Raw genomic sequence first — 24,518 nt, 5'->3', positions numbered from 1 at the left:
TCACTCTTGTGTTCTTGTTTCTCTCTAACTTTTTCAGTATATCAGTCTTTGAATGAGTGTCCTAAATGAAATTTAATCATGAAGTTACAAAGTTCTCAATCACAAAGTTCTTTAATTTCACTATATCAGTAAATATTTAAAGGGATCAGGTCATCATTCCAAGACAAAGTCGTTGTGCATGTATCTCTCTTGGAACCTCCTCTGTCTCTGAGGTCTTTCACACCTTGGTGTTGCTTGCATGCCAGGCTCTGTTGCTTGATCAATTGCAACATCTTTAGAAATGGGAACTGCATTGTTTCCTTTCTCTATGCTTGCTTGAAGTAATGAAGTATTCCTGGAGCAAAATCAGGAGAACGGACATGACTGTCATGATTGATGATGGATGCAAAAAATGTGCACTCTGTAATAGTTGATTTTTAACTCTAGGACATTGATAAATAATTTTAACTGTTAATAGGTTAGGTAAATAATTCTGTAAATAGGTTCCAGATTTCTTATTTTTAAAGGTTTTACCCTGTGTCCCCAATTAGTGCTATGCACTAGGTTTTCACGACACATAAATAAAGTTCACTACTACTACTACTACTGGAGGGGAATTAACTAGCAGAGTGGTGGGTTCTTAGATATATTGCTCAGCTACACTGTATCCTCTTAATCCTTCCTCCTTCCTCTGGTCAACTCCTTTAGTTTGGGTGATGCAAATCCTCTTGGTGAAGGAGACCTTTTGTCTTTTGACTTCCTATTGGCCTACTTGGGGCCATGTTAGTGTGATCTTGAGCTGCACAATACCATTCTACTTATGGCATTCTTGGAATTCTGCTGATCAGAACTGCAGTCCATTGTCAACTTGATAGGTAGGGGAAGATCATGCAGCGGAGAATCTCATCTAGGTCATCAATTACTTACACATACTTATATTAATGGCCATTGCATTAACGACAACTAATATAGAATGCTCAGATGGGAGTGGCCCTAGAATTTCTTTGGCTACAAGCAGTGGCAAAAATGTTAAAACACCTTGAGAAAAAAGTGTATTTCCCTTTTCTTTTATCCAATCGCCAAAAAGTAATTTAGAGCAAAGTCGTTTAGGGAATTAAGTTTTGTACATGATACTGCGTAGCTACCAACATTGCAAAAGTGGGAATGTGGGAACTTATTATGTTGGATCACATTAGGTGAATAAATAATCTCTTATGATGGTAGCATGTCTGAACTAATTTTGCAACTGGTTGTCGGTCTTCCCAAGGACCCTTTGGTAATGTCATTGATGTCAGTGGCTCAAGGGGATTTATACATAAAACCATTTGACATTCATAACAACATTTGCAGAATTTCTCTGCTGCTTTACTTTATCGATACAAGGTCACCATATTTTGCTTCTCAAATGTCCTGCCTGTACTGTAAGCATTGGTCATGAGCTAAAGCAATCATTTTTGGGCCTAAGCTTGCTAGACAGCATATTACGGGTACCTCATAGGACTAGTTGCCCAATCATACACAGTTCACCAGTAGCTGGTGCATAAGTCTTGCGTTTCTTGAATCAACCAGGATTTGGAGTGGTGGGCTTCTCTCTCCATCTGGGAGTATTTGCATTCACACTTTGAGGCTGTGGCTTCCATAGCAAATTATACATTCTTGCCAAAGTATGACAATGTTTCTTTTTCAGCCATGTTCTGCTTTGGAGAGCTTTTTTCTCAGGTCCAAAGTGGAATGGAACATTATTCTAGATCAGCTTCCCTATCATTTCTCTGAGAGTTGTAAAATGGGGAATAATCTGTAGTGCTGCAACTTTAATGAGCCAATCCCACAAAGCTTTTCACTTCACTGACTGACTTGTAGGCTCCCTTGTTTCTTGCTATGTTTGAATCCTTTCTTCTGATGGGCTGGTTCCTTTTTTTAACAGAAGAATGTCCTTAAAAATCAATCTGTCCTCTTTGAATAGGTATTTGTCAACACTGAGGGTCAAACCATGCTGTCTGAAGAATTCCATGGTTATGTGAAGGCTCTGGTTAAAAGTTGTCTGATACGGGTTATGTACAATGATGTTGTCAGAGATATTGACGAGTCTCTAACTTCCTGCTGAGGTGGAAGATATCTCATGTTGTTACAGCAGTCTTTGGCTGAGTGCACACCAAACAAAGGGCATTTGTATCTGTGCAACCCTTTGTGTGTCACAAAGGTAGTGATCTTGTGCCTATCCCTACTTTAGGTCTAGCTCATCAAAAAATCCTTTTGGCCATTCATGTTGTGTAGTAACTTTCAGAGGTTCTCCTTGTCACTAATGTTATTGGTGGCCCCAGAATCCACCAACATCTCTAATTCTACCCCACCCATAGACAACTTGAGTAGATTTGAGAGTGGACTTTATTATGGATCCTGAAAGCATATTAATCAACTTGATCCCTATTTGTTTATGATTCTTCTTGCACTCTAGCAAAATGATCTTTTCCTTTACACCTCCTAGAAGTCTGATCTCTCACAGGGCATTTTGGATCTCCAACTTGGTGCTCACTCAACCCACAGGAATTTAAAGCAATGTCTTCCTTGTTTGTTTCCCGTACTCCTTTGTTTACCATTGGGTATGCCAGGTTTTTTATTTACCCTTTTTACATCATCTGTACCCTACTCACTCACACTGAGATGAGACATTTGGTGCTCTACCCTTTCGCACTTGTATAAATCAGGACTTGTTACTGGATAAGCAGTAAACTCAGCAAACTTTAATCTGAACAATGCAATGCTACAAGGCCATATTGTCAAAAGTGGACAACAACAACTGAGCCCATGGTCAAACTAAATGTTGATTGGCTGATCTAGACAACTGGCATATCGTCACAACACTGTTCTGTGAGTTGTAACATCCAAGCAAAGGTTAGCCCCTGAACATGGTGGGTTCTATTAGTGACAATCAAACTTAGGTATTGCCTTTGAACCTACACTTTTGTTCCAAGACATCCTATGTGATGCTTTTGCCATGCTTGTGACTTACTTATTCTCACTGCCAGTGTTTTTCTCCCTTGCTGCATAAGTAACTGATAAACAGTATAAATTGCGCACAAACAAGTTGACCATATGCTTTAATGCTTTTCTTCTTTCCATGCTCACTTTGCTATTTTTACTTAACGCATGACAGAAATATATTTTATGATGACTTTAATTTGTTATGAAATCTATTTTATTGTAGCCATATTAGAGGGAGCTATTCTAAATCTGTGTTGTTTTGCTTTTGAAGGATTTTTCCACTCCAAGTGAAGCCTCTACATCACAGGAAGGTCAGCAAAACAGGAGACTGAAAGTCACTTTGCTGAGTAGAGAGTGGAGATCATCAACTGATAGAGAAGTTTCAACCATCAGTAGAAAGCTTGCTATACAGTTAGCTACATATCGTAATGTGGAAGTTAGTGTGTTTCTTCCTGAGTGCAGCGAAGAGGACAGGAGAAATGCTGCAAATCACAAAATTCAGCTCATCAAAGCAGATAAACTGCCTGGCTATGACCCAATTCTTTGGTTGTCATCTGTGCCCAGAAACCATGATGTAGACTGTGCCATAGGTCATGGGGTGCATCTTGGCAGACAAATTCAACTCATAAAGAGGAATAAAGACTGTAGATGGATTCAAGTTGTTCACAGTATTCATGAAGAAGTGGGAATGTACAAGAACATTTCAAAAGGAGGACAAATGCAGCAGACAGAAGTAGAACTTTGTCAGATGGCAGATGAGGTTGTAGCAATTGGACCCAAAGTGGCAGAGGCCTACAAACGCTACCTTTGTTCTGCTAAAAAAGAAGAAGAAACCATTTTAGATCTTACCCCAGGTGTTTTCTCTGAATTTTTTAACGTAATGCAAGCCACTGAGGAAAGGAAAACGTTCTGTGTTTTAGTGATTGGAAGTGGTGACAGCTGTGAAGATTTCAATGTTAAAGGATTTAACATGGCTGCTGAAGCAATCGCTGAGTTAAAAGATCCATCCTACAAACTGAAGTTCCTATATTCACCAAAAGAAAAAGGGGAAGAAATAGCAGAAAAGTTGCTTCAGCATGGCATCAGTCGTAATCAACTAATTGTTCGCAACCTTGATGAAAACAGAGAAGCACTAGCCAACCTGTTCTGTGAGGTGGATCTTGCCATAATGCCATCAAGGACTGAAGGTTTTGGATTGCCTGGTCTTGAAGCCTTGTCTGCTGGTCTGCCAGTACTTGTCAGTGGTAATTCAGGACTTGGAGAAGCTTTGAAGGAAGTGCCTTTAGGCTCGCAGTGTGTCGTAGACTCAGAAGATCCAAAAGATTGGGCGAAAGAAATCAGAGATGTAAGGCAAAAACGTAGGAGAGTTCGCCTTTCAGAAGCAAAGCTTCTTCGGGAACATTATGCAGAAAAGTATGACTGGGAGAAGCCTTGTACTGTCCTTGTGAAAAAGATGGAGACACTTGCATTTGGTAAAAGTTTTCCTTCACAGTAACAATTTTATGCTGTTACAATTATTAAACAGGGAATTGATATCATTTTCAACGTACTAGTTTGGCATGAAAGTTTGATTGATCTCTGTCGTTTATTAGATAGTAGCTCTTTTGATAATTATACGGCACATCCTTATTTGGTCATTAGTATATGTAGTCACATCTACGATTGATATTTTTAAATAATCTATCTGGGAGACTGGACTTCAGATTGAAAGGTCTCTTTTCTTTTTGTTGATTCTAGGGAGTAAACTTATAACCCTCCAGGTGTTTGTCTCCAATTAGATTTTACATGAATTGTATATATATATAAGATGAAATGCTCAAGGGCAAGTTGCAATGAAGCAGCATTGTTTTGAAAAGGGCAAATTTATAATACTCCTGATTGCTTTGTGGTGCAGAAATTGAGATAAGCCCCATACCCCGACGAGTGTCTTGACCAATTACAAGTCTTATTAAAATTGTTTCAAAAATTGTACATGAAGTATCCTCCAAGACATATTAGATATATATCCTATGAAATTTGCAAAATATTCTGGTGAAGGGGAATATTTTTCAAGCTGGCAATAATTCAAATGTTTATCTTTTCACACCAAAGTTTATGAAATGGTAATAATCAATATAGTGTTAAATTCTATTATCAATTGAATTTATCATATTTCGGGTCAGGAAGCCACAGATCAGCCATACCAGTCCTGAAAAAGAGGCCAACATCTGAGGCTGATACAAGTCAGGCTTACAAGAGACCCAGGGAAGAGTTGACAGATGGCATGTACCAAGAAGGTAATGTAATTTCCCAAAACTTGAGTTCACTTGCAATATTACGCCTGACAAATCATCATTACCAGTGTGTCTCCATATAATTACCATCATTCTGATCGGCTGGAACTGGTTGCTTATTGAGAGTACAGATGCATCAACCAATTTGTTGAATGACTAACCAATTCCTATAGACTTCTCTTGAAGGTTATTTTTTTATAACATAAGCTATATGCAAATAATCTACCATAACTCAGTTGATGGGAGTAGTTCACACGCTTTAACTGAAGAATGTGCAGATATGGCAATGCACAAAGCAATTTGTTCAATGACCAACCAATTCCTAGACTTCCCTCACGGCTTTTTTTTATAACGTGTATGTCTTGTATGGTGTGGAAATGCATATGAAAACGAGCCCATAGCTTCAATTGACACTTAATAACTTGTAGGTAACAAGACAATTACACTCAGGTGGGAAGGAAAACACTGGACCACATCTTGGGTTTCCGGTACACTTCTTTCATGCTTAAGGTTACCCTGCACCTTCAGGGGTGTAGCGCGTCCGGTTTAAACTATAGATATCTAAACCCCTATATCAACTTAAAGCTTATAGGACTGGCTATCAGACTATACCAAACACTTGGGAAAAAAAAATGAATTATCGGATTTTTTACGACTTCTAAATTCGAGCACCCGAATCACCTTTCGAACGTTACATGTCAAAGCGAATTTGGTTTTTCACTTATTTAATGTGTTCCTCCGTTTCCGGGGCGAAAGCGCAAAAAAAATGTGTCTGCGGTTTGCCATATTCAATTTCAGTGAAAAGTTACAGAGCGTTTTTGAAATAGGATTAACAAAAATATGGAGTGATCGTACAAAAATCGCTCTTGAAAAAAAAGTAAATAGAAATAAAAAAATTCGGAGACATGTTTTTGTTGTTTATATGTAAAACTAGCTACTGTCAAAGGGCAATCGAACAAATTCCCTTTGACCTGTAACGTCCAAAAGGTGATTCGGGCGCTCGCATTTAGAAGTCGTGAAAAATTCGACAATTCATATTTTTTCAAAAATTTTGTTATAGTCTGATAGCCAGTCCTATAAGCTTTAATTTGATATAGGGGTTTAGCTATTTACAGTTTAAACCGGACGCGTTACATCGCTTGCACGCGAGACACCCCTGAAGGTGCCCGGTAACCCTAAGCCACTTCCTGTGTACTTTCCAACAGAGCAGAGCATAGTTTAGGCTTCTTTATTTCGTTATTTTTGGTCTGTATCAATGGAATGCATCCAGTTCCTATGGACCTCCACAAGCCTATAACCTGTAATTATTATGGAAAAGGCCCAGACATCAGAAAAGTTACATATGGCATAAAGTAGGAACATTTTTTAATTCTGTACGAAGAGCAACGAATGCCAATTGTGCTGAAAGCTCCTTTCTCATATTTTACAATAGTAATTTGTTACTAATTTGGTTTTGCACCTGCTGAAGGTTCATTAGCAAGCAGCTGCAGATTAACAGCCATACCAATCAGGGATAAACGGCCAACATCCATTGTTGATGGAGATCATCTTTCTAAGCGAGTCAGACAAGAATTAACTAGTCATGCTCATTATGAAGGTAATATAACACAAAACAATAAGGTCAATAATTAACAATTATTCTTTGAAATCGAGGTGAACAGTGGCTAAATATTCTTGAAAGCCACTATTCACCGAGATTGAAAAGAATAATTGTTTTAGTATATACACACGAAGTGGTCTCGACAAAATGAAAAGGAAGCCATTTAAAGGCAATTTCTGCTTCTGAAACTTTAGCGAAACGCGAGTTTACACCCGCTATTTTATTTTTCACATTATCCACTCGCTCGGAGGTGTACATTCTTGATTAGCCCGAGATAGCGAACCAATCAGATTGCTTGAAACGCCAAGATCACTGAGTCTGTATATACTAATGCAGAATATCAACTTCACAAACTTGAAAGCTCTATGTAGCTCAGCAGAAGCAATTAAAACATTTGTAATCTTGGAACTCTGTCCCTTTTGTCCATCTTGAACAGATTTAAATACAGGTACTTATTTATCATTCTAGAGGAAAATGAGCTTACCGGTTCAACTCATGTTTAGGCTTTTCAGCTCAATAAGGTAATCCTCTGGTTTTTGCTTGCCAGACTCATTTGGGTACTATGGATAGTTTCGTCTTCTTCTAGCAATTGACAAACTGGGTTATTGGAGAGAACACACTTGGAGTGAATTAATTGGCAATCAGTTATCTACTGTTTCTGATAACTTTGTCAGGAAACAGAGAATTAACCAGTATACATACATTTTAGAGTCCAATTGTGCAAATGAGGAAACCTCAACAAGATAATTAGTAATTTAGAGTTTTACCCTTTCTTAGAAGATCCATTAAATGTGTTTGCTGCTTTTAAACAGTTCATTTTTTCTTAACTTGTTTGGAATTTGTCAGTAGTATACTGTATTAGTATTGTTTTGTAAGGCTTGTCTAACAATGAGCAGCAGCAAGTCCTGAGAGCTTAGCTTCTACTTGTCCCTTGTTCCTTGCAGGTAGGGAAATCCCATCAGTTCAAGAAAGTCGTCAGTCTCAAGGTGATTCCATAGCTAATGCATGCCAATTGCTCCATGCAGTAATCATCTTGTTACTTAAGTTTAAATTTATATTGTGGTCAATGGAGTCATAAATCTGGCGCTGGTATGTACTACTCGTCGACCAACAGTTTGATATACCAGTCCGTGCGGTTTCCTTTTGCGGTAATTCCATAAACAGTCCTAAGTGGAATCACAGCGTAGCATTTAAGCTGTTCCCATTACTATTCACCTTAAAATTTAACAGTTGGAGCGGTTTCCTATTTATATTTCTGTCCATTTCCACAAAATCATGGCCTATGTGGTAATTAACTTGAATTTAGTTATGCTGTTTCAGAATCAGTTATTCGAATTAAAGATCTTGGTATACGAACTGTTCGAGTGAAAAGTAAAATTATTTCAAAATCCAAGCTTTCGCCGATCAACGGCATCATCAGGGATAAGAATGAATGGAAAGTAAGCCTTATGTTGCATTCACAGTTTATTTCTATAGCTTTCTTAAATGATAGTCACATCCTTTACACATTTCACCACACACTCTCTTTGCATATATATATCGCGCCCGGAATATTTTCTTTCTTATCCCTGATGATATCATTGATCGGCGAAAGCTTGGATTTTTAAGTAACTTTACTTTTTACAGCAGTTTAAGGCCTTATTCGAACACTTAAACAAAGCTGCTGAAGGACAACATGAACAGACTACTAAAGATCTTGGATGTCGATGACCGAGTTTACTTCTATAAATGTTTCCAATTAATTGTTTGAATTATTTTGTTAATCTGTGTAATCACGTGTCGTATGCATACAGCCTAAAAATGAGTCTCCATTCCAAGTTTAGTCGTTTAAAAGATCACATGAAACACTAAGTTAACCGTTTTGTTTCTATAACTTTTTTCTAGACCATGACCTTTCTGTGTTTACAAGACTTCTCACTGCTGAGTACAATAGACGGTCTCTTCTAAAACCGCTCTTTTGGCAGAGCACCTTAAAGCTACGATTGGAAGATGTGTACACAAAATTGTCAGTTGTGTCGAGAAGAAAAACAGACTTTGTTTTGGAGAGCGGAACAGTGAACATGTTTGACATTTTTAAAACACTCAACAAAGGCGACGATTCTATCGTACTTGTAGAGGGAAGCCCTGGAATTGGAAAGACAACTTTTTGTCTTAAAATTTCTCATGACTGGGCAAACCAAAATATCCCAAAGGAATCTGCTTTTCCGGTTTTCAAACTTGTGCTGCTGCTGAAATGCCGAGACATTCATGGAGATGTTAAAGATGCCATTGTCGATCAGCTCCTCCCCGAGGATATGGATGAAAAGGCCAAGAAAAAGCTGATAGATTACATCGAAGATTTTCATAACCAGGAGAGTATTCTGATCATTTTGGATGGCCTTGATGAGCTTCCAAAAGCAGGTGAAAGTCACGTGGACAAGTTACTTTACAGACGAATTTTATCACTTTGCTATGTTTTGGCCACATCTCGTCAAGAAAGAGGAATTGTAGTACGACAGAAGGTTGACTTTGACGTTCTTCTGCAAATTGAAGGGTTCACAGAAGCAGATTCCTTTGAGTACATCAGAAATCACTTCAGTCACTTTGGTCCTGATCATGTACCAAAGGGAGAAAGGCTCATTCAGTCCATCCAAGAAAACAACTTCTTACATGAACTTCCGAGTAATCCACTGAATCTGCTTCTTCTCTGCGTTGTTTTTGAGGATTATGAAGGGAATCTACCATCTTCTCGAACCGAACTATATCATATTATTGTTCGTTGCCTTTTACGGAGATATTGTGCCAAAAATAATGTGCAAGCTGCTGCTGATGACAAAGCTCTAGAGGAACAATTTAAGGACAGTTTACTAGCATTGGGGCAGTTAGCTTGGAGGTGTCTGCAGGAAGACCGTTTGTCGTTTCGAGAAGAAGAATTGGAAGAATTTGAAAGAACAGTGAAAACTTTGGCAGCTCGTAAACTTGGTTTGATATTTAAAGAAGCCAGTTCTAGGAAGATCAACCCTCAGCACGAATATCACTTTTTCCACAAAACTTTTCAGGAGTACTTGGCGGCATTATATCTCGCACACAAGCTACTGAGTCAGAAAGTTAACGTCTTTCGTGATTTGAATTTAGAATTTTATGAGGTTACAAGTAAATACAATCAAGTGTTTCTCTTTGTGTCTGGCATGCTGGGCGAAGATGCTAATACTCTGTTTGATCACATTGGTGAGAATCTGCAGATGACACATTGGGACTGGCCGAATTGCACTGGGCAAGTGGCGGATTTCTTCATTGAGTGTTTCAGTGAAAATAGAAATGCTGAACAAATGGCAGTGACTCTTTGTTCCTATGTCCCGTTTCCTCAGTCAATATTCATTGACATGAAGCGTGACTCATTGAGAGCGTTCCTATCTGTTGCAGAGGCTTGCAAGAGCTTCACACAATTACGATTACCCGTTCATCTTACCGTATTCCATTCGGATGCCCAAGCACTGACTCCATTTCGTGATTATCCTGTTATTGGCGGTTGGGGTTTCAGAGATGGTGATGATTGTGATAAGTTTCTAGCCTCGTACTCCAGGCTAGAAACTATTGTCGTTTCTAATTTTGTAACACCCGCTGTGTGTAGTGCACTTCAAGTGAACTTATCTTTACATTCCTTTACTTTTGAACGAGATTCTCCTTTTTCCTCCGAAGAGGCTGTTGCTATTGGTGACAGTTTAGCCGCAAACAAAGCACTACAAACCATGACTTTAAAACTTTGGGGTGAGTTAGGTGAGAATTGGACGACTGTTCTTGAAAAGGGATTGTCTGGAGAGAGTCTGCTGACATCTGTTGTTCTGGAGATCAGTGGCTCGGTAAGGGAAAGTGAAAAAAAGCCTTTGAAAAAATTGTTATTGAAGAGATCACTTAAATCTCTTAGCCTCGCTATTTATGGAGACATGCACGATTCATTGGCGACTTCAATCGGCGAAGGACTCGCAACCAATCCGTTCTTACAATCCCTCACATTGATTGTTTATGGAAGCGTCAGCTGCTCTGCTTTCACTTCGTTAAAAATGGGTGTTCTACGAAATAGTGCTTTAAAGTCACTGGAAGTAAAAGTGTTTGGAGGACTTCCTGACAACTGGGTAAATATTTGCGAGACTCTCTATGCTGCTAAAAGGTCGTCGTCCATGTCTCTTACAATTAAACCGGACGTAGTTGGCAAAATAACAACTCTACAGGTGGCCTGTCTTCGTCCTGTTCGAAATGAAAGAGTTGGCGCGTTTAAACTGCATTCATTTACTATAAACATGTGGGGAGAGTTGAGTTGCAGTGGAGCAAGTGATTTATGCAAACTCCTGATAGCATCAAGAGTTTCCTGTGTTAATTTGAATATCCACGGACGAGTAACAGATAATGTTGCTACCTGTTTGGCTGAGAACTTTGACAAAGTTAACTCATGCCCACTGTCCGACTTAAGTATAAACATTCGGGGAGAGTTGACGAGAGATGGAAACAGCATCCTTCAATCACTTGAATACAATCAAACATTTGCCTTTACTTTAAATATTCAAGACGTGAATGTAGTTGACAAAAGATGCGATGAAGTTAAGTTATATGCAGTTGATTCTTCGTCATTAAAAGAAGCGTTTACAAAATTCGAGTCTATCTGCTCGCGTGTAAGTAAATTGATTCTGAACTTGGATAATCCCAGTAACTCAAGTGAAGTGGACTGGGGTGCTGGCGACGTTTTGGCGAAATTCGTGTCACTTGCCACGTTAAGCCTCTCATTCAACGTCTACAGTGTCTTGATTGATGGCAAGCTTGGTGGTCTGTGGAGTAGTGTGGCACAGAACACGTCAATAACTACGTTGAGTATTACAGTCAACAGCTACAGTGAGATACTCACACGCGACTGGGTACGTGATCTGTGGGATAGTTTGAATCGAAACACGTCAATAACCACGCTGAGTATTACATTGAACATCTACAGAGGCACTCATTCGTACTGGAAGGACGAACTGTATTGTGGTTTGAAAGAAAACACATCAGTAACCGCGCTGAGTATTACAGAGAACATCTACTGTGACGAATATGAAGTCTGCGATGTTGTTCAGTGGAGAGATTCGGTGGTAAACACGTCATTAACCAGCCTCAGTATTGTGGTCAACAACTACAAGAACATAGGCGAATTGAGGGTGGTTTCACCGCCGCAGTGTTTCCAAGTAAACCTGTCAATTACAACCCTAAATTGCTCAGTCAATACCTGCGGTAAGATGACTGGATACTCGGTGGACCATCTGTTACGTTTTTTATCAGAAAACACGTCACTTGCCACATTGAATTTTGCATTTAACTGCCACAGTAACTCATCTGAATACTATAAAGACTGGATACACAAATTAAGTCAAGTTTTCGAAATGAAAACTTCACCAATCAGAATTTGTCTTGAAGTGAACGTGTTCAGTGAGAGAAATGAAAAAACTTAAATGGGTCTGACTTAGCGAACAGCATATCTTTTAAACATTCTCAACACTGACTGAGTACATTAACATGAGCTTGTGGCGCACTTGTGTTACATTCAATGATTACAATTACAAAGACTGCAAATCTGATCTGGAACAGCTCGTCAGTAACTACATTCAACAGTTACGTTGACGGAAGAGGAGACTGGGTATGATTCTGAATTTCACATGGAGGAATGCAATCCTTGTGACATGAGGGCACTCACTGGTTGAATGTTGTTTTTTAAACTCGTCAAAGAAATGAATGGCGTGGATATGTTTCAGTTGAGCTGGACCAAACTGCAAACGAAGACTCCTGAATAATGTATGTTACATACTGGCAATGAAAGACTGACAACTCCGTAATGACGGGTTAAAGACCACATGACGCATGTGGAGTCCTTGACATTCTATGAGGTTAGAAGATCCTTTGCAGAGGGTAAGTTATTCACTTTACTTAAATCAACACCAGGCTTTTCGCGACAGGCTATTCTGTGCTTAATCAAAAAAAAAGTATATAGCGTGGTATGACTTCTAATTTCAGTGAGATTTGCTGTTTTTAGTTTGGTATGAATTAGACATATTCAGATTCGTTTGATTTTTTATACTCATCTCAGGTACTATAAGCGATAGATGCCACCTTTTGCTTTAACCAGGCACCGTTACCTGGAGTCCGTTGACACAGTGAGGTACCCACAAATTTCAAACATTTTATCGCGGTGTAGACCTTAGATAGATAGCGCCCAGCTGCCCTTTGGGAAACCAAAGGTTAGGAAATTCAGAACGATATGAAACAAAAGTCAGAGTAATTTCATTAAAAAATGTGGAGGTTATTCATCTTGACGAAGATGAATTAGAAAAGAGTGTTGTTATCTGAGGATGATGATATAGTCAGAACAGTCAAAATCATGATTGTTGTCAACTTTTTTAGTTTAAGAGGCTCATGGCTGTGATACTTTGTGGTTAAATTACAACGATGCGGTGGGAGAAAATTGATATGATCTGTTTACCATTTTTGTAAATAACGGTATGGTATTTATTGGACCTGAAAATCGTTACTCGTTCAAGTTCTTATTTTCGCTCCTAAGTTTTGTTTTGTACTCATTGCAATGTTCGCATCTGTTGGTATTTTTCTGAATGTCATAGTTTACCTCTGATTTGAAAAGTGTTTTTGTTTTGTATGTGAAAGTCTTTTTCTGTGCTCGCATCTTAGAGTTGGTACTTTTGGCCGTAGAGGTGTCTAAAGTAGAAGCCTTTGCTTTTCAATACTCCCAAAAGGAAGATTTCCAAAGAAGCTTTTTTATGTCGTGGCAACTAAAGATTTAGACTTCTCTGTCACCGAGGGTTAATGACCACATGACGTAAGCACGGTGTATGATTGGATATGACGTTAGAAGACACGTGACAGGAGGTAAGTCTTCACATCCCTTGAAGTAACAGTAGGCTTGTAGGGAGAGGTTATGCTGTGCTAAACTCGTAATTATTAGTGGCTGTACAATTTCGTATTAAAGTTAACATAAGTTTTATCCTTGTATGCCACAAAGTGAGAAGTATTTTCTCATATCTTAAAACTGATTTAGCTTTCTTTTACTACAGGTACCACGCTCTTTTCGCGGAGTTAGATTTTAACTTAAGTTTTTCGAAATCAAAAGCATCATTAGCGCAACGGTAAGTTAGATTTGTGTCTATAATGCATAATGAAATGATTTTTTGAACGGTATGGATTTTAAACTTTTCCTCGAAGTACACACAGTCTTTGTGACAGAGCTAATCTTAGAAGTATACACAATGGTTATCACATTTTAACCATCCATACATAGTAGTAGACCGCTGAATTATCTACAGCCCAGTGGTAGAGCACCTGAGCGCGAAATCCGCAGGTCTGGGTTAGATTCTTCCCGTTGGATAAGATCCTTGCAATTCGTCAATCATTGCTCTGTTTTTGAATTACTTTGTTACTGTTTCTTTTACAGCCTTCATGTCCCAGCTGACCATAAATGGTCCAAAAGAATCCGAGAGTATCTTAACCAGGAACAAGCCAAGTGACACATTATTTCTTACCAACTGATGGAAACAGTTTCTCAGACACATAGGCAAATCTTGTTAGTGTTATTAGGCTCATTGGCGCTTTTCAAGTTTAGTGATGGATGAAGAAAATACACGACTACTGTGTAACATTTTCTATTATTTAACCAGTTGTAAAGTAGAGTGAGAATTTTTCATGGTGATTCATGTTATTCCTTCGTAAGGAGACAGGAACACAGTCTACCTCATCGCGACTGACATTGGAAGTGACTTCATCGAGTCAGACGATAGCACTTCACTACCACGATTAGTTCAACAACCTTTTTTACGATATGTAATAAATTTGTAAGGAGGATTATAAAATTACTCTTCAATCTTTGTATTGAAAGGTGATTAATGGGAGCAAAGGGGAGGAATTCAAGATTTTGTCACAAAGAAGGGCTTGCATCATTCTTACTCCACAGTTTTATTATAAAGCAGAAAGATTTCGCGAGAATTATTCAGCATGCAGCAATGTCAGCTGAGTGCTAAGATTAAGTGAATTATACCCTGATGTGGCGGCAACGTCGGGAAATGAAAATCGAAAAATACGTGACAGAATTGCAGTCAGAAAAAAGAAAAACAGAACGTCACAGTTTCCATTTTCTTTCCACACTTCTTATCCAATGAAAATTGAATTGTTGGAGTTGCAAGCTGAGACGGAAGAACCAACCAACCAGATTGCCATTTGTCTTGCCATCCGGTGGCTGACCACCCTCATAATCTAGTTTTTATTTGATCCTAAGCAACGAAGTCCTAACTGCCATGCACTGCTTCAGTGCCCTTTTGTTTAATTTTCATTGGTTGGTAACTCTTTGCTCTTCTCATTACACATCCGGGTATAGCTCTGGCGTGAAAGAAAACCAGCCATTACGGTTAGTGAAAACAGCTAGACCGCTGGGCGATCGTGTTCGTAACTAAAAAGAAATCGGTTACTAGTCGGAATTGCGCAGATTTTTGTAGAAGTTCAAGAAAACTCCCACAAAAGCCTATCCAACTTCACGTTGTCTGGCTTGTTGGACACCGGTTCTGATTAATTTTTACTCGCCTTTAAAGTCGTCCTCGCATGTTGACCTAACCTTAATTTCTTCCTCTTTCATATACCCTCCATTGAAAATGGTATGTATTTCGCTGAATTACATTCTTGGGAATCTGCATATGATATCCGTATTTCGAATTTCTCGCACAGTACTGCAGATTTTGTGTCAACTTGCCAAATTCCTATTCTGTGATATGCCAATGGCTTTTGGGTAAAAAAATTCCTACCCAATCACTTCCCCCTCCCAGTTTATTACCCCTTTCTTTTCTCTTGTTAACCCAAGCGGGCGAAGGGGAAAAATAATCGAGAACTTGTTTGATACTCAACGGCAGATATAGTATTTATTCAAAATTTTGTTGCTTAAGTTTTAACCGTATTTGTTCCTTTCAATTTGAAATTTGACGGAAGATTTCAGAATCAAAAAGCATCTTGAACTGGCTGTACGAGTTCCACAATCCTTTTGCCTTAAAAGTCCAGTCTTTAGAATGATTAACAGCTGATTTGACCCCATATTTGGAAACAGAAAGTCCTTAGGGAACTCTGGGAAGAAATTTGAGAGTGTTGAGAACTTTCGCTTTTCAAAAGATGCGTACCTAAGCGTATTTTGACTGCAGTTTTACATGTACATGTCTTAAACTAGTTCAGGCAATCCAAGAAAATACCCTCCTCCATGCAGTTCCCAGCAATGCTTTGAATCTGCTTCTTCTCTGTGTTGTTTTTGAGGATTATGAAGATAAACTACCATCTTCTCGGACTGAACTTTAGCATAATATTGTTCGTTGCCTTTTACGAAGGTATTGTACAAAAAATAAAGTGAAAGCCGCTGTTGACGACAAAGATTTAGAAGAACAATTTGAAGATAGTTTACTAGCATTGGGGCAGTTAGCTTGGAGATGTCTGCAGAAAGACCGCTTTTCGTTTCTAGAGGAAGAGTTAGCAGAATTTGAAAATGCAATGAAAACTTTGGCAGCTCGTAAACTTGGTTTGATTTTTAAAGAAGCCAGTTCCAGGAAGATTAACCCCCAGCACGAATATCACTTTTTCCACAAGACTTTTCAAGAGTACTTGGCGGCATTATATCTAGCACACAAGAAACTGAAAGAGAAGGTTAACGTCTTTCGTGATTTGAAGTTGAGCCTTCGTGCGGAGGTTATGGATAAATACCACCAAGTGTTTCTCTTTGTTCTGGTGTACTTGGTAAAAAAGCTGGTATTCTGTTTGGTCAAATTGGTGAGGAGCTTAAGACTAAATTCTGGAAGTGGCCGGATTGCTTTATACAACAGGCGACTTTCTTCATTGACTGTTTCGGTGAAAGTGGCGACGGTGAATGGGTAGGAATGACTCTTTTTCCATGTGCCGTTTCCACAGTCAATAACCATTAAAAACAAAAGAGAGCAACTACAAAGTTTTTTTCTTGTTGTAAATGCTTGCAAGAGCTTCTCACAACTTCAGTTGCCTGTTCATCTTACTGTATTAAATATGAAAGGAGCATTTCGGTATCCTTTTATTGAGCTTTTAATGTCATACCAAAGGCTAGAAACTCTCTTCGTTTGTTTTCGTAGGGTAGGAACCAACGCACTACTTGCTGTGTTAGGAGCACTTCAAGTGAACCCATCTTTACGTTCCTTTACTCTTGAAAGAATATGTCCTTTTTCCTCTAAGCAGGCTGAGGCTATTGCTGAAAATTTACCCGCAAATAAAACGCTAGAAACAATGATGAAACTGATTCGTCGGTTAGGCGAGGATCGAGCCACTGTTCTTGTGAAAGAATTGTCTAAAGATACACCGCAAACATCTACTGTGCAGGAGATCAATGGCTCGGTTAAAAAAAGTGAAATAGTGGCTCTGAAAAAAGATTTTTTCATCAGATCACCTAAATCTCTCAATCTCACTATTTATGGAGCCATGCACGATTTATTGGCGACTTTAGTCGGGGGGGGACTCGTAGCTGATCCTTGCTTAAGATCTCTCTCATTGATGGTTTATGGAAATGTAAGATACTCTGCTTTCACTTCGCTAAAAAGGGCTGTTCTAGAAAATAGTGCTCTAGGGTCACTAGAATTAAACGTGTTCGGAGGACTCCCCTACAACTGGTTGAATATATGTGAGGCTTTCTATGCTGCTAAAACGTCATCTATGTATCTGGAAATTGAGCCGGATGTAGTCAGCAGAATACAAAGTGCACAGCTGGCCTGTCTTTGCCCTGTTCTAGAGGAAAACCGTGGCTTTATGAAACTGCACTCATTAACTTTAAACATGTGGGGAGAGTTGAGTTGCTTGGGAGCAGATGATGTATGCAAACTCTTGACAGTGTCAGGAGTTTCTTGTGTCAATTTGAATATCCATGGAAGAGTAACAGAAAGTGTTGCTACCCGTTTGGTTGAGAACTTAGACAAAGTTAACTCACTATCTGACTTGAGTATCAACGTTCAGGGAGAGGTGACAAGAGATGGAAACGGGACTCTTCAAGCGCTTACGCACAATCAACTATATTCCTTTACCTTAGATGTCCTTGACTGGGATGTAGTTGACGAAATTTGCGAAGAAGTCGAGATATCTGTGATTGATTCTTCGTCGTTAACGACAGCTTTTACGAAAGTCCAGGATATCTGCCCACATGTAAGTAAAGTTTGTTTGGACTTTGATAACCCCAGTGACCTAAGCGAGGACATGGAACGCAATGTATGTGCAGTTTTGGCAAAATCTGTGTCACTCACTACTTTAAGCGTTTCAATGAACACCAGCAGTGGCTTAGGTGGAGGCTGGAAACTTTGTCGAAAGATTGGTTTGACTCAAAACACGTCATTAACTACACTTAACCTTACAGTCAACAATAACGTTAGAGTGATGGTAGATTGGACACGTGATCTGGAACATAATCTGGTACAAAAGACGTCATTAAATACGCTAAGCATTACAATGAACAACCACAGTTTCTTGAGAGGAGATCGGACGAAAGGTCTGGGAAATGGTTTGGTAAAAAACAAGTCGTTGACCTTGCTTAGCCTTACAATCAACAACCACTCTAGACTAAGGGGAGATTGAACAGGTGATCTTGAGAGTGGTTTGGCAAGAAATACATCACTAACTATGCTAACCTTTACAGTCAATAACTACTCTGCATTAAGAGACGGTTGGGCACATTGTCTTGGTAGTGGTTTGGCAAAAAATACGTCATTAACTACGCTAAGCCTTACAGTCAACAACCACCGTGGCCTAAGAGGAAAGTGGACGCATGATCTGGGGAGCGGTTTGGCAAAAAATACGTCATTAACTACGCTGAACCTTACAGTCAACAACCACAATAAAACAAGAGGAGACTGGACACATGATCTGGGAAGCGGTGTGGGAGAAAATGCGTCATTGACAACGCTGAACCTTACGGTCAACAACCACTGTGAAATGAAAGGAGTTTGGGCACAAGGTCTGGCGAGTGGTTTGGCAAAAAATACGTCATTAGCTACGCTAGACCTTAAAGTCAACAACTTTGGTGACTTAAGTGCATACTGGACAGGTGATCTTGAGAGTTGTTTAAAAGAAAAGAAGTCGTTAACAACCCTAAGCCTTGCGATCAACGACTGCCATTCTAGTATTACTACCTGGGCACTTAGTCTGGGGAATAGTTTGGCAAAAAGTAAGTCATTAACTACGCTGAACCTTACATTCAACAAGTACCGTAACGTAGGAGGAGTTCAGAAACGTGATCTATGAAGGGATTTGGCTGAAAATACGTCACTAACCACCCTGAACCTTACATTCAACCACTTCAGTGGTATAGTAGGAGACTGGACACCTTATCCGAGAAGTGCTTTGGCAAAAAATACTTCCTTAACTACGCTCAGCCTCACAGTAAACAAGTACAGTGTCATGACAGGAGAGTGGACACTTGGTCTGGGAAGTGATCTGGCAGAAAACACTTCATTAATAATGCTAAGCCTTACAGTCAACAACCACAGTGACATGTGTAGAGATTGGACAGGAGGTCTGGGAAGTAGTCTGGCAGAAAATACTTCATTAATAACACTAAGCCTTACAATCAACAACTACAGTAACATGAGTGGAGACTGGGCATTTGGTCTGGGAAGTGGTTTGGCACAAAACACGTCACTTGCCACATTGAACCTTACACTCAATAACTACAATAACCTGACTGAAGACTGGATGTACAAACTCGATCAAGCTTTGGCAATGAACACGTCGTCAATTAAAATTAATCTTGCAGTTAACGTGTTTGGCGAGAGAAATGAAAAATCTGAAATTGGTGCGGCTTAGCAAAAAGCACGTGTTTAAAACATCCCCAACCCTGACTCAGTACTGTAACATGAGCCTGTTCCTTCCCTTGTCGTACAGGGAATGATTACACTTCTAGAAGACTTGAAATCTGAACTGGAACAACGCATCAGAAAGTACCTTCAATTGGTACATTGACGAGAGGGGAGACTAGGTCTGATTCTTACTTACTCAGGGAAAAGAGAACGTTGTAATCCAAGAGGGAAGTCTCTGGTTAAATGTGGTTGTGCTTATTGGTAAAGAAATCAATGGCTTGTACCTGCTCTAGATAAACTGGACCAAGCTGCAGTTCAACGAAAAAAGCCTTCTGAAGAATCTGTGCTACGTCCTGGGAAGCAAAGTCTTGGACCTGTCCGTCATCGAGGGTTAATGACCGCAATGACGTAAAACACACTCCTTGACAGGATATGGTGTTAGAGGACACCTGACAGAGGGTAAGTCGTTGGTAACCATTGAAGTAACGATAAGCCTGGAGGGGTAGGCTATGCTGTGTCAAAGCTATAATTTTGAGAGCCTGGTAAAATGTATGTTCAAATAAAACGTTTGCGTTATCGTTGTATGCCACAAACTGAGACAAGGTTGGGCAATGAAGAAGTCATCAATCAAAATTTGTCTTGAAGTGAACGTGTTCGGTGAGAGAAATGAAAAATCTGAAATGGGTCTGGCTTAGCGAAAATCACATCTTTTAAACATCCTCAACACTGACTCAGCACATGAACATGAGGCTGTTGTCGCACATTCATTGATTACAAAGACTACAAATCTGATCTGGAACAGCGCGTCAGTAACTACAATCAACAGCTACATTGACGGGAGAGGAGACTGGGTATGATTCTGAAATACACGTGGGGACAGTGACTGGTTGGATGTAATTTTTTGACTTGGCAGGAAATGAACGGCGTGGACTTGTTCCAGTTGTACTGGGACCGAACTGCAGTACAGCAAACGAAGACCCGAACGAACGAACAATGTGTGTTTCACCTTGGAAAAAGACTGACGATTCTGTGATGAAGGGTAAAGTACCTTAACATTCTATGAAGTAAGAAGACCCTCTGCAGAGGGTAAGCTATTCACTTCACTTGAATCAACACCAGGCTTTTACGGACAGGCCATTTTGTGTTAAAACAATAAAAGTATGAAAGATTTGTTTTTTCTTTATACTCCCCTCAGGTACTATGTGGGATAGACGCCAGCTTTTGCGTTAACCAGGCACTGCTACCTGGAGTCCGGTGACACAGTGAGGTAACCACAAATTTGAAACGATTTATTTCGGTGTAGGCTTTAGGTAGACAGCGTCCAGCTGCCTTTTGGAAAGCCAAAGGGTAGGAAATTCAGAGTGAAATTAAAAAAATGTCAGAGTAACTTTTTAGAAATGTGGAGGTTATTCATCTTGATGAAGATGTAGTTTCAGAGAGTGCTGTTAAATGAGGATGATGATATAGTCAGAACAGTCAAAATAATGATTGTTGTCAACTTTTAGAGTGGAAGAAGCTCGTGACAGTGATACTTTGTGGTTAAATTACAATGATGCGTTGAGAGAAAATAGATATCTTTTTACCATTTGTGTAAATAACGGTATGGTATTTATTGGACCTGAAAATCGGTACTCGTTAAAGTTTTTTTTTCTGCTTTAAATTTTTGTTTTGTACTCATTGCAATGTTCGCATCTGTTCTTATTTTTCTGACTGTCATAGTTTAGCTCCGAGTTGATAAGATTTTTATTGTGTATGTGACATTTTTTTTCTGTGCTCGCATCTTTAGATTTAGTAGGTTTGGCCGTAGAGGTGTCTGAAGTAGAAGCCTTTGCTTTTCAATTCTCCCAAAAAGAAGATTTCCAAAGAAGCTGTTTTATATCGTGGCAACTAAAGACTTGGACTTTTTTGTCACCGAGGGTTAATGACCACATTGACGTAAGCACAGTCTTTGATTGGTTATGATGTTAGAGGACACGTGACAGAAGGTAAGTCTTCACATCCCTTGAAGTAATAGTAGGCTTGTGCGGAGAGGTTATGCTGTGCTAAAACTCAGAATTATTAGTGGCTGGACAATAGCAGTTTCTCGAAATCAGAAGCGCTATCAGCGCAGCGGTAAGTTAGATTTGTTTATAATGCATAATAAAATGATTTGCGAACGATATTGATTTTAATCTTATCCTTTAAAGTGCCACTGAAACGAAATTTTCTTATGTGAGATTTTTGCACGATAATAAAGTTTGAACCTTACTAACAAGCGCTGTGAGGTTTTTTCGGTCCAACAGAGCGCGGAAAGCTTTCTTCTAGCCCTTTAAACTCGGCTAATCGAGCCCAAAATTGGCGGCCATCTTGGCGCGGCCAAAACAATGTTGTGACGTCACTGGTTGAGTATATCTCAGAACTCCGAGTAAACCCCAAGTGAGCATGGAATGTGGCGAAACTGTTAAGAAGCCCCAAAAAAAGTTTTTGGGCAAGTACTGTGTTGCTGGTGGGCCCGGAAATGTAAGTTGTACTAATATCTTCAGAAGAGAGGGCCTATAGATGCATATCTTTCCTCGTGACGATGTAACTCGCGAGAAATGGGTTCGCTTCGTGCGAAGACATCGGGCAAAGTGGCAGCCATCGAAAATATCAGTACTGTGTTCCGTGCATTTTGAATTGTCAAACTTTGAGCAGCGACTCGATCTAAATCTCGGGGAAGGCTCTAGCTTCCTTTGAAACAAAGCGATGGTTAAAGAAGGACGCTGTGCCAACCAAAGATGGTGTACAGCAGCAAGAAAATGCCTTGTCCTCGCGTGAGCCAAGAATGGTAAGTGTGTGCCTACAAAGGTGTGAAATTCCGCTTAGCGTTTGGACGAGGAATAAATACGCAGTTTGTTGCTTCAAGAACAGTACTGTTTGTTAATGGAGAAAAGTCGGGATGGTTCAAAATGCATTCCGCATCGAGACCGATAAATGTAAACTTCCCTCTCGTCTGGAGTATTTCGTAACAGCATCTAACGTCACGCGCCCTAGCTAAGTGTGTAACACTGCAATTTCCACACGTACACCTGTAAACAGAAATGTTTAGACTTAAGCCTGAAGGTTCCATCGAAAAATAAAAAATCACAGCTATGAGCTCTCACAATTGTCTAAAGGAACTTGTCCTTCGAAACGTTGTTCTAAAACGGAGGACAAAATACCGTCTTCGTCTCCTTGTTCACCTTCGCCGCCGCCATTGTTATCGCCGTCTTCACTAGAAGCTAAGGGCTCGCCTTGGTACGGCGCAAAATCACCATTAAATACATAGTAATCTTCTCCATCAGTGCTGCAAACGTCTTCGCTCCCTTCGAAAGAAGATTCACCCGTTGGAGACTCGTTTCCAGACATTACATTGAGCTAACCGCCTCCCGGTTAGCTCAATGGATAAAGCGCTGGACTGTTGTGCGGGAGGTCGAGGGTTCGAGCCCCGGCCGGACCAACACTCAAGGTCTTAAAATAATTGAGAAGAATTTGCTACCTTTCTATAACATCAAGAAAGGGTTAGATATTCTAGTCTTCTCGGATAGGGACGAATAAATGGAGGTCCCGTCTCCTGCAGGGTTGGGGTAGGAGACGTTAATATCCCACACACGAGATCACTGTGTGATGGATGTCCTCCCCTGGGGTGGGATGGGTGGAAAGGTGAGATCGATAGACTGAAGCGGCTGCCAGAGGCGCCTGATATGCTGACGTCTGTTCTCAACCTTACACTGCACCCGTAATTCAGCCTCTGGGCTGCAAGTGGTCAGATATAAACTATATTTACATATTTATTTACATTTATTATCGCGGACCGTATAAATACAAACTGCGAAAGAAAAGACCCACGCTAGCGAGGTAAATACAACCAGTGATGTCAGCAATCGTTTTCACTCATTCCCAGGGCCCGGACATGTTTTGAAGCCAAAATGCGGTTTTCAACACTAAAAAAGACAACTTTCCACTTTTTTCTGGCGAAAAAAAATTAGCCCGCGATAATCAGCGTGTTTCAAACCACTAAATTATGAAAAAATCTCACATATGAAAATTTTCTTTCAGTGGCACTTTAAGTACACACAGTGCTTGTGACAAAGTTAATCCTTGAAGTATACACAATGGTTATTACATTTGAACCGTCCATACATAGTAGCTGACCACTGAGTTATCCGCAGCCCAGTGGCAGAGCATCGGAGCGCGAAATCCGGAGTTCTGAGTTTGACTACTCACGGTGGATAAGATTCTTCCAATTTGTCAATTATTACTTTTACTATTACTTATTACTTATTACTATTATTCTTCAATTAGTTTCTTACTGTTTCTTTTACAGCCTTCATATCCCAGCAGACCAGCTGTGTGCACGATGATGGATTAAATGTTCCAGAAGAATCTAAGAGTATCTTAACCAGGAACAAGCGAAGTGACGCATTATTTCTTACCAACTAATGAGAACAGTTTTTCAGACACAGGCAAATCTTGTCAGTGTTTGTTAGCTCATTGATGCAATTGAAGTTTAGCGATGGATGAAGAAAATACTGGAGTACTGTGTAACATTTTCTATTATTTAACCAGTTATAGAGTGGAAAGTTTTCGTGGTGATTCATGTTAGATCTTCGTAAGGTGACAGGTACTCAGTCTACCTCATCGCGACAGACATTGGAAGTGACCGCATCGTGAGTCAAGCGATAGCACTTCACTACCACGATTAGTTCAACAATCTTTTTGTACGATATGTAATACATTTGTAAGTAGGATTATAAAGTTTCTCTTCAATCTTTGCATTGAAAGGTGATTAATAGGAGCAGAGTTGAGGAATTGAAGATTTTGTCATAAAGAAGGGCTTGTATCATT

General features: G+C 39.7%; 2 protein-coding genes and 1 pseudogene across 3 annotated transcripts in view; all 3 read left to right on the top strand.

Moving 5' to 3' along the window:
- The window catches only part of LOC111345616 (uncharacterized), an 18,306-nt gene extending 3,598 nt beyond the window's left edge, over window positions 1-14,708 (top strand). Inside the window, exons 4-12 of the mRNA XM_088735277.1 lie at window positions 3,233-4,433; window positions 5,124-5,237; window positions 6,703-6,831; window positions 7,779-7,820; window positions 8,719-12,744; window positions 12,923-12,994; window positions 13,519-13,716; window positions 13,902-13,973; window positions 14,279-14,708. Of these exons, the coding sequence (XP_088591403.1) occupies window positions 3,233-4,433; window positions 5,124-5,237; window positions 6,703-6,831; window positions 7,779-7,820; window positions 8,719-12,290 (5,058 nt within the window). The 3' untranslated portion in view covers window positions 12,291-12,744; window positions 12,923-12,994; window positions 13,519-13,716; window positions 13,902-13,973; window positions 14,279-14,708. The remainder of the gene's footprint in view (window positions 1-3,232; window positions 4,434-5,123; window positions 5,238-6,702; window positions 6,832-7,778; window positions 7,821-8,718; window positions 12,745-12,922; window positions 12,995-13,518; window positions 13,717-13,901; window positions 13,974-14,278) is intronic.
- The window catches only part of LOC148722497 (uncharacterized), a 47,310-nt gene continuing 35,723 nt past the window's right edge, over window positions 12,932-24,518 (top strand). The window contains exon 1 of the mRNA XM_088735301.1: window positions 12,932-12,994. Coding sequence (XP_088591427.1) covers window positions 12,939-12,994 — 56 coding nt within the window. The 5' untranslated portion in view covers window positions 12,932-12,938. The remainder of the gene's footprint in view (window positions 12,995-24,518) is intronic.
- Window positions 13,680-24,518, top strand: LOC148722500 (uncharacterized; annotated as a pseudogene). The gene is made up of 8 exons (XR_015992484.1): window positions 13,680-13,716; window positions 14,279-14,347; window positions 14,555-14,609; window positions 16,203-16,739; window positions 16,971-20,759; window positions 20,869-20,940; window positions 21,460-21,785; window positions 23,998-24,518. The product of XR_015992484.1 is annotated as an uncharacterized LOC148722500 (transcript).

Source organism: Stylophora pistillata, chromosome 10 (genome assembly GCF_964205215.1).
Source record: "Stylophora pistillata chromosome 10, jaStyPist1.2, whole genome shotgun sequence".
Classification (NCBI taxonomy): domain Eukaryota; kingdom Metazoa; phylum Cnidaria; class Anthozoa; order Scleractinia; family Pocilloporidae; genus Stylophora; species Stylophora pistillata.
The sequence above is the reverse complement of the archived record's forward strand: the minus strand, read 5'-3'. Positions and strand labels throughout refer to the sequence as shown.